This window comes from Salvelinus sp. IW2-2015, unplaced genomic scaffold (assembly GCF_002910315.2).
Source record: "Salvelinus sp. IW2-2015 unplaced genomic scaffold, ASM291031v2 Un_scaffold4945, whole genome shotgun sequence".
NCBI classification, from domain to species: Eukaryota; Metazoa; Chordata; class Actinopteri; order Salmoniformes; family Salmonidae; genus Salvelinus; species Salvelinus sp. IW2-2015.
The window spans coordinates 1,587-16,916 of NW_019946214.1; the positions used below are offsets into that span (position 1 = coordinate 1,587).

Here is a 15,330-nt window from a genome sequence, read left to right on the forward strand (position 1 = left end):
CCAGTTTCACCACAGACAACGCGAGACCCTATCCTAATAAGTTTTCAATCAGCCACAACACATCCCTGCTGCTACTGTGATGAAGGTCACTAGGTTTGTGTTACGGGCCTGCTACAAATCATTGAGTTACACATTGAGTAACAGCAGGCTACTTAGCTGTACTTTAGCTTACAGCTTTTTTAAATGTTATAAAACAGCATTCAACCTGAGCAGACACTTTACTTTTTCTCCGTGTGTCAGCAATCTCCTTCTGGTTCATTTTCCTCAGGACGTGGCAGTGTGAATCTTCAGAACCCTCTCTGGCCATGCTCTCCTGCTTCTCATCTTCAGCATCCACCACTTCCTTATCCGTGCTTCTGACTCTCAAAGCCTTCTGGGAGTTCTTGGACTAAGAAATCCTCTTTGAACATTTCACTCCGTTCTTCAAAATGTCATAATTTCTTCCCTTTTTTCCCAAGGCAAACCTGAAAAAATCAATTAAATAAGTTTAAGCAAGAGATGACATTTTTTTCTACTAACACATTCATGAATGATTGACAGATCAACTTTACTGCGGTACAAAAACAAAAATGTACATAAAGGACACATACACTGAATTGGAGGCCAGGTCTGTTTGATTGACTCTGGGGAAGACTGACAACTGAGAAATCTCTGATTCTGATCTCTCCTGTTGCTTTCTGTGGACAAACATGAGATTAGCATCTCCTCATACAGGGAGTGAACCACACACACACACCACACACCACACAACACAGCACACACACCAGACACACCAAACACACACACACACACACACACACACCAACATTGACACACACACACAAGACACACACACACAACCACACACACCCGCAGCGACACTATAACCCCGTTTCTATTAGCCTAAGACCCTGACTAGCAATAACCTATACCTTTTGTCCACCCAGTCGCCGACGATGTTTATCACCATGGAACCCACACACACACACACACGCACACCACACACAGTAGTAGGTCTTGGCCGGGGCAAAACACCACACATCACACACACCACACAACACAGACCACGGAGGGAATGTTTTGGTGTTTGTTTAATATTGTTTAAGGAATATGAAAAACTGGTTACAAAAGGATTAGCCTATGGATTATGAATCAACAAAAATAAATGGGAAAATGGGAGAGGAGAAACTGACTAGAGACCAATGTTGTTTAACTCAAATGACCATGATCCATGAGTTCTTTTACCTTTGTTCAGTAGAAAAGTCTCCCCTCTCGAAAATGTTCATAGGTTTATCCCATAGACTGCTCATCTTTATGGACCACACAGCTTCGGGTACAGGGGAGGCTGGTCCTTCTCCTTGCTTGAATTGGACTTCAACACACAGAGACAAAACATTACATCTCTATCTACTTCTGAGCTCAGATGGGGAAACAAAGAAGAAGTTTTACTCCAAAACGCTTTATATCCATTTTCAGAAATTGTTTTTTCACTTTATAGGGGATCCCCAGCCCAAACAAAAAATGTCCCTTAATTATAATCCACCATAAATGGCACATTTGCTGTTATTTTCCTGTTTGTGAGAAACTGGGTCAAATTAAGATAATGGCAATTTCTGTACGGTGAGACAACCACATATCACAGTTCCATATATCAGGATACCTAACATTTCCACTTCCTGCTATAACAAATGGATTATATAGATTCTAGGTTAGACAACCAATATCACAGTCAAATATACAGGATCCACATTCATTCTGCTAAACAATGTATATATAGGCATTTCGCAAAAAAACACATTTTCATACTCATCTATAAAATGGCGGCCGGGAGAGGGAAGGCAATACGTTTTACGTTTCCCCAACCAAATTTTTTTCCCTTGTATTTTTTGTGTTGTTTGTAACTTAATATTGCCGGTTACCTCTTCTTATGACCGATAAATTAACTTCTGGAACATTATGGGTGGGGGGACTGCGATTATTCACACAAGACTGGCAGAATCCCTTTTTTTTCCTTTAATGAGTCTGATGAGTCCGCACGAAGGATATACTGCTTTCTTCGGGAACAGGCGCAGATCCCCGTGAGTTTGCGTGAAGAGGAAGCGGAGAAAATTGGGCCAGAGGAAGGGCTGCTTCTGAGATTCGTAGGTGATCGAATAAACTCTTCCATTCTGCTAGCAAACGTGCAATCTTTGGGAAGAATAACATCGATGACCTACGCGGAAGATTTAACTACCAACGTTAAAACTGTAATATCTTATGCTGTCAACAGAGTTGTGGCTGAACAACGACAACTATCAAAAAATCCAGCTGGCTGGTTATACACCTGCACCGGCAGGATAGAACAGCGGCGTCTGGTAAGACAAGGGGTATGTATTTTTGTAAATTAACAGCTGGTGCACGATATCTCAAGGAAGTCTCGCAGCTTATTGCTTGCCTGAGGTAGAGTACTCATGATAAATGTATATCAACACTAGATAACTAAAGAGTTTTCAACTGTATTCTTTGTAGCTGTTTACATACACCACAGTCAGAGGCTGGCACTAAGACAGCATTGATGAGCTGTATTCCGCCATAAAGCAAACAAGAAAAACGCACATCCAGAGGCCGGCCGCTCCTAGTGGCCGGGGACTTTTAATGCAAGGGAACTTAAATCTGTTTTACCAAATCTTCTATCAGCATGTTTAATGTGCAACCAGAGGAAAAAAACACTGGGACCAACTTTACTCCACACACAGAGATGTACATACAAAAGCTCTCCTCGCCCTCATTTGGCAAATCTGACAATAATTCCTATCCTCCTGGATTCCTGCTTACAAGGCCAAAATTAACGCAGGAAGCAGCAGTGACTAAGATCAATAAAAAAGTGGTCAGATGAAGCAGATGCTAAGCTACAGGTCTGGTTTTGCTAGCAACAGAGACTTGGAATATGTTCCGGATTCCTCCGATGGCATTGAAGGAGTACACCAACATCAGTCAATGATTTATAAAAAAGTGCATTTTTGATCGACCGTTGTCCCCACAAGTGCTGTTACGTACATACCCCAACCAGAAGCCATGTACGGCAACATCTTGCACTAGCTAAAGACCCAGAGCTGCCGCTTTCAGGGAGTGGGACTCTTACCACGGAAGCTTATAAGAGAATCTCGCTAGTCCGCAGACAACCATCAAACAGTCAAAAGCAACAATTACAGGAACTAAGATCGAATTGTACTACACCACGCTCTGATGCTCGCGGATGTGACAGGGCTTGCAAAACAATTACAGACTACAAAGGAAGCGCAGCTGAAGCTGCTCCAGTGACGAGCCTACCAGACGAGCTACACTTGCTTCATGCTCGCTTCAAGGCAATTAACAGCTGAAACATGCAATGAGAAGCACCAGCTGTTCGGAGACTGTGTGATCACGCTCTCCGCACCAATGTGAGTGGACCTTTAAAAAGTCAAAGATTCACAAGGCTGGGCAGGGCTCAGAGGATTACCCAGACGTAGACTGCGAGCATTGCTGACCAGCTGGCAAGTGTCGTTCACTGACATTTTCAACCTTCGCCTGTTGAGTCTGTAATACCAAAGGTTTATTAAGCAGACCACCGTAGGCCTGTGCCCAAGAGACACTGAGGTAACCATGCCTAAATGACACAGACCCGTAGCACTTCACGGTCCGTAATATGAAGTACTTGAAAGGCTGTCATGGCTTCACTCAACCCCATCATCCCAGAAACCCCTAGACCACTCCAATTTACATACCGCCCCTCACAAGATCCACAGATGAATCCAATCTTCTATGCACTCCACACTCGCCTTTCCCACCTGGACAAAGAAATAACACGTTCAAGTGAGAATTGCATTCATTGACAACAGTCGGCGTTCAACACCATAGTGCCCTCCAAAAAAGGGGGCTTCATCAAAAGCTAAAGGACCTGGGACTAAACACCGGCCTCTGCAGCTGGATTCCTGGACTCCTGACGGGCTGCCCCCAGGTGGTAAGGGGTAGATAACAAACATATCCGCCACGCTGATCTCAACCAAAGGGGCCCGCAAGCTGGTGCAAGCTCAGTCCCTCCTGCCTCCCTGTTCACTCATAACTGCACCAGCAAGGCACCGACTTCACACCATCCATTAAGTTTGCCGACTGACACAACAGTGGTAGGCCTGATCACCGACAACGACGAGACAGCTATAGGGAGTAGGTCAGAGACCTGGCCGGTGTGGTGCCAGGACCAAAACCTCTACCTCAACGTGATCAAGACAAAGAAGATTGGTGCACTAAGGGAAGAAAGAGGACTGAGCAAAAATACCTCGATTCTCACAACAGGGCTGTAGTGGAGCAGGTTGAGAGCCTTCAAGTTCCTTGGTGTCCACCATCATCAACCAAACTAACATGGTCCAAGCACACCAAGACAGTCATAAAAGGAGGGTATGACACTCACTATACCCCTCAGCGAGACTGAAAAAGATTTTGGCATGGCGTCCTCAGATCCCTCAAAAGGTTCTACATGCTGCACCAGTCAGAGAGCGTCCTGAACTGTTGCATCACTGCCTGGTATGCGCAACTGCTCCAGCCTCCTACCACAAGGCACATAGCAGAGGTAGTGCGAACAACCCAGTACATCACTGGGCCAAGCGTTCTGCCATCCAGGACCTCTAACAAGGCGGTGTTCAGAGGAAGGCCCTAAAAATTGTCAAAGACTCCAGCCACCCAGTCATAGACTGTTCTCCTGGCTATCCGCGACGCCAGCGGTACACGGAGCACCAAGTCTAGGTCCAAGAGGCTTTCTAAACAGCTTCTACCCCCAAGCCATAAAGACTCCTGGAACATCTAATCAAATGGCTACCACAGCACTATTTGCATTGCCCCGCTTTTTACAGCCGCTGCTATCTCTGTAGTTATTCATCTATGCATAGTCACTTTAATAACTCTACCTACATGTACCATCATTACCTCAAGTAAAACAGTGCCCAGCACATTACTCTGCTACCTTACCCCCTGATTGTAGTCTCGTTATTGTTATTATATACTGCTGCCTTTAATTACTTGTTAATTTTATTTCTTATTCCTTATCATATTTTTTTACTGCATTGTTGTTAGGCAACTGTAAGTAAGCTTTCCATTTACTTCTTATGGCTGCAGAGGGGAGTATTGACTAACTTGGAAAAGGTGCCCGAATTTCAAACGCGCTCGTACTCAATTTCTTGCTCGTACAATAGCATAATTATATTACTATTGCGATTAGAAAACACTCTCTAGTTTCTAAAAACCGTTTGCATATTTCTCTGAGTGAAACAAACTCATTCTGCAGCCCACATTCCTAACAGGAGTGAGATTTTCTGACACCGAGGTCTCTGTTCAAGGGCTTGCCTATAAATGGGCATGATACGTAATTGGTTTACATACACGTCTACACTTCCACCCTAGAGTGTCAAGCAGAGTGAGAGAAGAGAAATATTTGAGTTGAATATATCTTGGTCTGAAGTGGATAAATCCTCTATGGATGACGTGTCCGCCCATTTCCATGTATTTTCGAAAAGCGTGAGATTGAACCTGGAATCGACACTTCGGAAAGCCGTCGATTAATAGGCGAATACTATCTCCGGACTTTGATTTATTTGATACATTTACAATATCATCGCTAAAGTATGTTTTTCAATATAGTTTTATTAGATATTGTATTATTTGCATTATTGCGGGACGTTTAGGCGTGTGCGTTGTTTGACTTTGTTCACAAGGAAGAGTTCGCTCCACGTTGGCCAGTGTGCTTGCTATTCAAGAGGGAAAGAGTGCGTTCTAATCCCAAACTCAAACGGACTGTTCTGGACAAGGACCCCTTGTACACACATTCTGATGGAAGCTCACCAAAAGTAGGGCCATTTTGGGATGTATTTCATATATCTGTCGAACTGTGCTATCGTCACCAATTCACAGCAACAATGCTGTTGTGTGTTGAGGCTATTGTAGTAGCTAATATAACGCTATAGTTGTGTTTTCGCTGTAAACACAACACTTAAAAATCGGAAAATAATTGGCTGTATTCAACAAGAATCTTGTCTATTCATATTGCCTATACACCATAATATATTTTCAGAAAAGTTTTATGATGAGTATTATAGCTATTTGACGTTGGATGTCTTAATATCTGATTGCTTCGGGTGCTAATTTCTACGGAGCATGTGATGGTAAAGCATACAATGTTAAAACTGAATTAATAATTACCTCAAATATGACACATTTATTCGAGACAAAACATAGATGTTATGTGTAAACATGTTATAGGAACTGTCATCTGATGCTAGTTGTATTCTATGAGTTAGTTTGGTTGGATCTTGGGTTCAGTTTCCTTCCTCTGACACCGCCTTGTATAGAGGTCCTGGATGGCAGGAAGCTTGGCCCCAGTGATGTACTGGGTTGTTCGCACTACCCTCTGTAGTGCCTTGTGGTAGGAGGCTGAGCAGTTGCCATACCAGGCAGTGATGCAACCAGTCAGGACGCTCTCGATGGTGCAGCTGTAGAACCTTTTGAGGATCTGAGGACCCATGCCAAATCTTTTCAGTCTCCTGAGGGGGAATAGGATGTGTCATACCCTCTTTATGACTGTCTTGGTGTGCTTGGACCATGTTAGTTTGTTGATGATGTGGACACCAAGGAACTTGAAGCTCTCAACCTGCTCCACTACAGCCCTGTTGATGAGAATGGGTTATTTTTGCTCAGTCCTCTTTTTCCTGTAGTCCACAATCTTCTTTGTCTTGATCACGTTGAGGTAGAGGTTGTTGTCCTGGCACCACACGGCCAGGTCTCTGACCTACTCCCTATAGGCTGTCTCGTCGTTGTCGGTGATCAGGCCTACCACTGTTGTGTCATCGGCAAACTTAATGATGGTGTTGAAGTCGTGCCTTGCTGTGCAGTTATGAGTGAACAGGGAGGACAGGAGGGGACTGAGCATGCACCGCTGAGGGGCCCCTTTGTTGAGGATCAGCGTGGCGGATATGTTGTTATCTACCCTTACCACCTGGGGGCAGCCCGTCAGGAAGTCCAGGATCCAGCTGCAGAGGGAGGTGTTTAGTCCCAGGGTCCTTAGCTTTTTGATGAGCTTTGAGGGCACTATGGTGTTGAACGCCGAGCTGTAGTCAATGAATAGCATTCTCACGTAGGTGTTATTTTTGTCCAGGTGGGAAAGGGCAGTGTGGAGTGCAATAGAGATTGGATCATCTGTGGATCTGTAGGGGCGGTATGTAAATTGGAGTGGGTCTAGGGTTTCTGGGATGATGGTGTTGATGTGAGCCATGACCAGCCTTTCAAAGTACTTCATATTTACGGACGTGAGTGCTACGGGTCTGTAGTCATTTAGGCAGGTTACCTCAGTGTTCTTGGGCACAGGCACTACGGTGGTCTGCTTAATAAAACCTTTTGGTATTACAGACTCAGACAGGGAGAGGTTGAAAATGTCAGTGAAGACACTTGCCAGCTGGTCAGCACATGCTCGCAGTATACGTCTGGGTAATCCGTCTGGCCCTGCAGCCTTGTGAATCTTGACCTTTTTAAAGGTCTCACTCACATTGGTTGCGGAGAGCGTGATCACACAGTCTTCCAGAACAGCTGGTGCTCTCATGCATGTTTCAGTGTTAATTGCCTTGAAGCGAGCATAGAAGCAGTGTAGCTCGTCTGGTAGGCTCATGTCACTGGGCAGCTCTCAGCTGCGCTTCCCTTTGTAGTCTGTAATTGTTTGCAAGCCCTGTCACATCCTACGAGCATCAAGCGTGGTGTAGTACAATTCGAATCTTAGTCCTGTAATTGTAGCTCTTTGACTGTTTGATGGTTCGTCTGCGGACTAGCGAGATTCTCTTATAAGCTTCCGTGGTAAGAGTCCCACTCCCTGAAAGCGGCAGCTCTGGGTCTTTAGCTAGTGCAAGATGTTGCCGTACATGGCTTCTGGTTGGGGTATGTACGTAACAGCACTTGTGGGGACAACGGTCGATCAAAAATGCACTTTTTTATAAATCATTGACTGATGTTGGTGTACTCCTTCAATGCCATCGGAGGAATCCGGAACATATTCCAAGTCTCTGTTGCTAGCAAAACCAGACCTGTAGCTTAGCATCTGCTTCATCTGACCACTTTTTTATTGATCTTAGTCACTGCTGCTTCCTGCGTTAATTTTGGCCTTGTAAGCAGGAATCAGGAGGATAGAATTATTGTCAGATTTGCCAAATGGAGGGCGAGGGAGAGCTTTGTATGCATCTCTGTGTGTGGAGTAAAGGTGGTCCAGTGTTTTTTTTCCTCTGGTTGCACATTTAACATGCTGATAGAAATTTGGTAAAACAGATTTAAGTTTCCCTGCATTAAAGTCCCCGGCCACTAGGAGCGCCGCCTCTGGATGTGCGTTTTCTTGTTTGCTTATGGCGGAATACAGCTCATTCAATGCTGTCTTAGTGCCAGCCTCTGACTGTGGTGGTATGTAAACAGCTACAAAGAATACAGATGAAAACTCTTTAGTTATATAGTGTGATATACAGTTTATCATGAGATACTCTACCTCAGGCAAGCAATAGCTCGAGACTTCCTTAGATATCGTGCACCAGCTGTTATTTACAAAAATACATACCCCTTGTCTTACCAGACGCCGCTGTTCTATCCTGCCGGTGCAGTGTATAACCAGCCAGCTGTATTTTGATAGTGTCGTTGTTCAGCCACAACTCTGTGAAGCATAAGATATTACAGTTTTTAACGTTGGTAGTTAAATCTTCCGCGTAGGTCATCGATGTTATTCTCCAAAGATTGCACGTTTGCTAGCAGAATGGAAGGAGTTTATTCGATCACCTACGAATTCTCAGAAGGCAGCCCTCCTCTGGCCCAATTTTCTCCGCTTCCTCTTCACGCAAATCACGGGGATCTCGGCCTGTTCCCGAAGAAAGCAGTATATCCTTCGTGTCGGACTCATCAGACTCGTTAAAGGAAAAAAAGGATTCTGCCAGTCTGTGGTGAATAATCGCAGTCCTAATGTCCAGAAGTTATTTTCGGTCATAAGAGACGGTAACGGCAATATTAAGTTACAAACAACACAAAAAAATACAAGGGAAAAAAATTGGTTGGGGAAACGTAAAACGTATGCCTTCCTCTCCGGCGGCATTTTATAGATGAGTATGAAAATGTGTTTTTTTGCTAAATGCTATATATCCATTGTTTAGCAGGAATGGAATGTTGGTATCCTGTATATTTGACTGTGATATGTGGTTGTCTCACCTAGATATCTATATATCCATTGTTTAGCAGGAATGGAATGTTGGTATCCTGTATATTTGACTGTGATATGTGGTTGTCTCACCTTACAGATGCCATATCTTAATTTGACCCAGTTTCTCACAACAGGAAAATAACAGCAAATGTGCATTTTTATGTGGATTATAATTAAGGGACATTTTTTTGTTGGGCTTGATCCCTATAAAGTGAAAAACATTTCTGAAAATGGATATAAAGCGTTTTGGAGTAAAACTTCTTCTTTGTTTCCCCATCTGAGCTCAGAAGTAGATAGAGATGTAATGTTTTGTCTCTGTGTGTTGAAGTCCAATTCAAGCAAGGAGAAGGACCAGCCTCCCCTGTACCCGAAGCTGTGTGGTCCATAAAGATGGAGCGAGTCTACTGGGATAATACTATAAATTTTCGAGAGGGAGACTTTTCTACTGAACAAAGGTAAAAGAACTCATGGATATGGTCATTTGAGTTAACAACAGTGGTCTCTAGTCGGATTTCTCCTTCTCCCATTTTCTTCCATTTATTCTTTGTTGATGTGGCATACATCCTAGGCTGAATCCTTTTTGTAGCCGATTTTTTCATAGTCCTTATTAGGCACAATTATTAAACAAACACCAAGACGGATTCCTTCCGTGTCGTGTGTGTGTGTGGTGTGTGTGATGTGCGTGTGTGTTGTTGCCGTGGCTTTTGGTTCGCGGGGACGGTTAGGTATGTTGTGGTGGTGTTGGTGTGGTCGTGTGTGTGTGTGGTTCATGGTGATACTGGTTGCTGGTTGAAAGTGTGGTATTGTGTCGGTCTGCTAAGAACGGTTATGTGTCGTGCGAGTTGTGTGTTGTGTGTGTGTGTGGTTGTGTGCAATGTGCATGTGTTGTGGGTTTTGGTTCGGGTTGCTGTTGTGGTGTGTGTGTGTACTCCCTGTATGAGGAGATGTAACTCTCATGTTTTGTCCACAGAAAGCAACAGGAGGATCAGAATCAGAGATTTCTCAGTTGTCAGTCTTCCCAGAGTCATCAAACAGACCTGGCCTCATATTCAGTGTATGTGGTCCTGTTATGTACATTTTTTTTTTGTTACCGCCAGAGTATTAAGTCGTGACCTTCTGTTCAATCATTCATGAATGTGTTAGTAGAAAAAAATGTCATCTCTTGCTTAAACTTATTTAATTGATTTTTTCAGGTTTGCCTTGGGAAAAAAGGGAAGAAATTATGACATTTGTGAAGAACGAGCTGAAGATGTTCAAGAGGATTCTTAGTCCAGAACTCCCAGAAGGCTTTGAGAGTCAGAAGCAGGATAAGGAAGTGGTGGATGCTGAAGATGAGAAGCAGGAGAGCAGTGCCAGAGAGGGGGTTCTGAAGATCACACTGCACGTCCTGAGGAAAATGAACCAGAAGGAGCTTGCTGACACACTGGAGAAAAGTAAGAGCTGTCTGCCTCATGTTGAATGCTGTTTTATAACATTTAAAAGCTGTAGCTAAAGTACAGCTAAAGTAGCTGTGTTACTCAATGTGTAACTCAATGATATTGTAGCAGCCTTAACACAACACCTAGTGACCTCATCAAGTAGCAGCAGGGATGTGTTGTGGTGATTGAAAACTTATTAGGGATAGGCGTCTCGCTTGTCTGTGGTGAAACTGGAGGGTGAAATAATAATCATAAATAATATGGATTTGAATATGTACATGATATTGGCTGAAAGCTTACCTTCACTGTGTGATTTACAGCGAACACATGCCATGTGATTGCTTGAGGACGGCATCAAAATATTTTTCTACCGGCACAGGTTTCATACATTCACAAATAACGATTCACCTACTTTTTGAAAATCTTCCTCTGATTTGTCATCCAAAAGGTCCCAGCTATAACATGTAGGGTCGTTTTATTAGATAAAATCCTTCTTTATATCCCAAAAAAGTCTGTTTAGTTGGCGCCATCGATTTGAGTAATCCACTCGTTCAACATGAAGAGAAAGGAATCCAAAAATCTAACCCTAAACTTTGTTTCAACAGGTCAAAATATGTTTCTGTTTACTCCTCAGATACTCTAAAATGTAATCAAACTATAATATTTCTTACGGAAGGAAGAAAGTTCAATAGGAAACCGATATTAGCAGGTGCGTAATTTCATCTGGGCGCCCGCAAACACGAATTTCCAAGATGGTGTCCTTCTGCTAAACTTATATTTCTTATTCGTTTTTCAAGTTACAAGCCTGAAACCTTGAACATAGACAGCTGACACCCTGTGGAAGCCATAGGAATTGTATCCAGGGAGCTATATGACCTCGATATGACCTTTTACTTGCTTTTCTAAGAGGATGGTCTCTCTAAAAAAAGACAATTGTTGTTAGTTTTTCTTGGATTTTCTCCTACCATATCTACTGTGTTTTAATCTCATACATTATTTAAAAATTTCTACAAACTTAAAAGTGTTTTCTTTCCAATGGTACCAATTATATGCATATCCTGACTTCAGGGCCTGAGCAACAGGCAGTTTACTTTGGGCACGTCATTCAGACAGGAAGTGGAGAAAAAGGGGCCTAGCCCTAAGAAGTTGTTATTATAGGCAGATGAGAGAAAGAGAAAGAGAGAGAGAGAGAGAGAGACAGAGAAACAGAGAGAGAGAGAGAGAGAGAAGGAGAAACAGTGGGGTGTGGGGGAGTAGAGAGAGTAGGAGAGAGTTAGAGAGAGAGAAGAGAAGAGAGCAGGGAGGCGGAGAGGCTAGAATGTGAGGAAAGTGACAGCAGGACCGGACGCCAGTAAGAGCATCTCAAGACGACGTAGCACGACGCATGACAAGAGAGACAGAGAGAGAGAGAGGAGAAAGAGAGAGAGAGGAAAGAGAGAAGAAGAGAGAGAGAGAGAGAGAGACAGGAGGAGTAAAGAGAGACAGAGATGAGGGAGACGAGAGAGAGAGGAGAGACAACATTAAATAGAATAAGTCATCATAATACCAAAAATAAGTATAATCACGGTCAACCAGTCGCCCTGTAATGCCATTAAGTGAAAACATTTAACATTTAAAAGACAGTCAGTTAAATTGTCTTTTGGCTGGCAGGGGCGTATTGAAGTAGCGGGCTGGATAAGTACATAAGTAAGGTGCCATGTTCAACTGCCGGGTCGTAACTGCACTTCTTGCTCATGACAATATGCAGTATTATTATTACGTGATTTGAACTAGCAGGACAACGCCTAGTTTCTAAAACCGTTTGATTAGTAGTCTGTTGAGTAAGAGAAGACTTATTTTGCAGAAACTTCTGACAGGTCTTAGTGGAAAATCTGAGAAATATCTGATGCTCGGGCTGTTCCTTCTGAGGGCTTGCCTATAAGAGTGGTGGGATGTAGTTTGTATATGTATCACCGTGTTTTTTTTGTTTTTTATTGTTATTTGTTTTTCTTTTATTTTTTTTATTTTTTTTTTTTGGCGACTGCGCCATGTCAGTTGCTTCCACCTGTTGTGTCTTTGTCCTGGGGGTTGCCTCCAGAACGAATCGGATATGGACCCTTCCTACTGAATGTTCCAGCCCCGAGGCTTCAGTCCGCAGAGGTTGGGTTCGTACGGGGGTTAAACGAAAGCAACAGTTTCGCGTCTCTACCTATGACGGTCTGCGCTTATATTGCTAGACATAGCAGGCTATGGTCGTGTTGGAAGGAATGTAGGGGTCATATGGCTTGACGTACGAACCATAGACTTCAGCAGCAGGATGGATTGATCAATGTAACCTTCAATGCTGATTTCTTTTACCTTGGGGTTGTATGCTAGTGTGTTCGGGCTGTTTTATTGGTTTCATTTCAATCTGAGGGTCTCACCAGGGGTGTCGCTGAGGGCATGATTCTGGCGTAGCCGCTCGGCTCGGGAGGACATGACTTTGTATTCAAGAAGTATATCAAACGAGTATGGTTGGCGTAGGTGGTGGCGTATTTGGGGCTCTGGATTCATTCTGTAGGCACTCCTCCTGATATCAGTGATCTTATATCTTTACTCTCTTTTGCATGTTGCCCAGGGTTGCTTGTAACGTGGGGCGGGGGTGGGACCGTCTCCCGGGTCGGCGCATATATGGTTTCTCCCGTCGGCCTCGCTCTCATTCGCTACCGTGTGATCTGGTTTTTGGTTATACTGGGCGTCTTTCAATGACGGGCCTTCCACTAGATGTCGAATAGGCAGGTGGAAGAGAAGAAAATAGAAGTGTATAACTTGATCTGAGGTCGAATAAAAGACTGCTGCATGCTCCGAGGAATGGCGGGGGGTTCGTCCGTAGGAGTAGGCACCGGATTTGTAGCAAGGGTGGGTTCGGTGGTAGACGGAGCTGGGGGCAAAGCGTTCAGGCTATTGGTGGTTGGTTAATCATGTGTTTTTTGTTAAATTTATCAGTAAGATTATGATGTTTGTCTTTAATGAACTCCGTCTGGTTCTTGCTTGCATGGATAAGCTTCATGTAAATATTTTGATTTGTTTTAACATTTTTTTTGCTTACTACATGTTTCCTATCTGTTATTTCATAGTTTTGATGTTTCATATTATTTTGCATAGAAATAGCAAAAGTCAGAAACGCTTGAATAGTTGTGTCAAACTTTTGACAGGTAATTCATCGAGATGAGTAAAACTTATTAAAGTGACTAAGTGTTCATTATTGACTTGGCATGGGATTACATGTTATTTAATATTTAATGATGTTTGGGGCCTAGTCCTTAAACTTGGGTACCTAAATACCTGGAATATATGGAAGACGGATCTCTGGATTATCTGAACATTTTATTGCAGGGTGTCAAATATTCAATAATGATGAGCATTTTTATAACATTATTTTGATTAATTTTTCACTATTATTTGTGTTTTTATAGTCTATTACCACGGATTTGTCCCGGAGCAAAATTAGGGATGCTAGAGACGGCAGTTGTTCGTTTCCATAGTTCTGTAATTATGGACGGACAGTTGTTATCCGTTAATGGTCATGCCATTCTGGCTGGAACAGTTCTTCTCCTTGCTTGCTGATAGACTATGGCTACTTTACCCAGTCATGTCAAATGAGCGGCCGCGAAAATATAAACAAGTAGCTGGCTTTGCATTTGTTAGGCTGTTTTGTAGTGATTTTATTGGATACATCAGGATAACATGGATATGAGGTGATTTGGCTGGATGGGTATCGTTCTTCTGCCTAAAAGTTCATGAAAAGATTGCTCCCCATGAGGAAGTTGGGGTTTGGCCACTCCACAGTTTATAAGTCCTGTGACGCAATTGAATTTACGGAATATTTGAGTTGTTCTGTTTTAAATCTTTTAGGAGTTTGATTATCTTCATTTAGTTGCGTTGTTAAGATCATGGAGTGTCACCGTCTGTCGCATTGGGTGCTTTCCCTAGACATTCACTTCAGTTGCATAGGTAATCTCTTTAGCATGAGTCACTGCACCAATTAATTTCCAGGTTTTTAATTGTAATAGAGGGGGAGAGGTAATTCCTCAAGAATTTATCGTTATAGTACAGAGCTCTTTCTGTTGTTGGTTTGAGAATGAGCTGCTATGTTCCACGTTGAAATATGGTGCTGAGGAGATGTGCGTTTACAGGCTCCTAACCAAATTGTTGGTTGTATTTTTTCGAATTATTTGTAATTATTTTTGGGACATATATTGTTCTGCTACGCTCTCTTATTGACGAAGAAGGTTCTGAATATCAGGAAGGATACTTCACTCGTCTGTTGATCGATCATTTTTTTTTAACGAGTGGGACAAGGATTTAATTTAGAACTTACAGAAATTAGACCGTATTCGTATGAAGAAGAGAAGAGATGGGGAGGTAGGTCGGGGTGGCTTGCAAGGCTCTAGGAACGACACGTTGGTAATTGTTTACATCAGTCTGTTAAGCACGTGCTCATTGATAAAAAATGGTGAGCTCTGATGAGACAATATACAGCGGGTACATTATACTGTAATATTTTATGCGCCTTCAATCGACATGTGGCTTGAACGAAGACATGGATTAAATATAGCTGGCCGGGATTTTTTGGTGCTTGGAGGTGATAGAAAGCTACTAGTCAGTAGAAAGGGGGTGGTGGTCACCTGTGTCTTTTGGGTAAATAAAGCTGGTGCAATCAAATTAAAATATAGTACGTCTAAAGTTTTG

The 15,330-nt window shown here is 43.0% G+C and overlaps 1 protein-coding gene across 1 annotated transcript in view; it reads left to right on the forward strand.

Moving 5' to 3' along the window:
* Positions 1-10,424: 10,424 nt before the first annotated feature.
* LOC139026506 (tripartite motif-containing protein 16-like) overlaps positions 10,425-15,330 on the forward strand; it is a 19,455-nt gene continuing 14,549 nt past the window's right edge. The window contains exons 1-2 of the mRNA XM_070441845.1: positions 10,425-10,551; positions 12,698-12,764. Of these exons, the coding sequence (XP_070297946.1) occupies positions 10,425-10,551; positions 12,698-12,764 (194 nt within the window). The remainder of the gene's footprint in view (positions 10,552-12,697; positions 12,765-15,330) is intronic.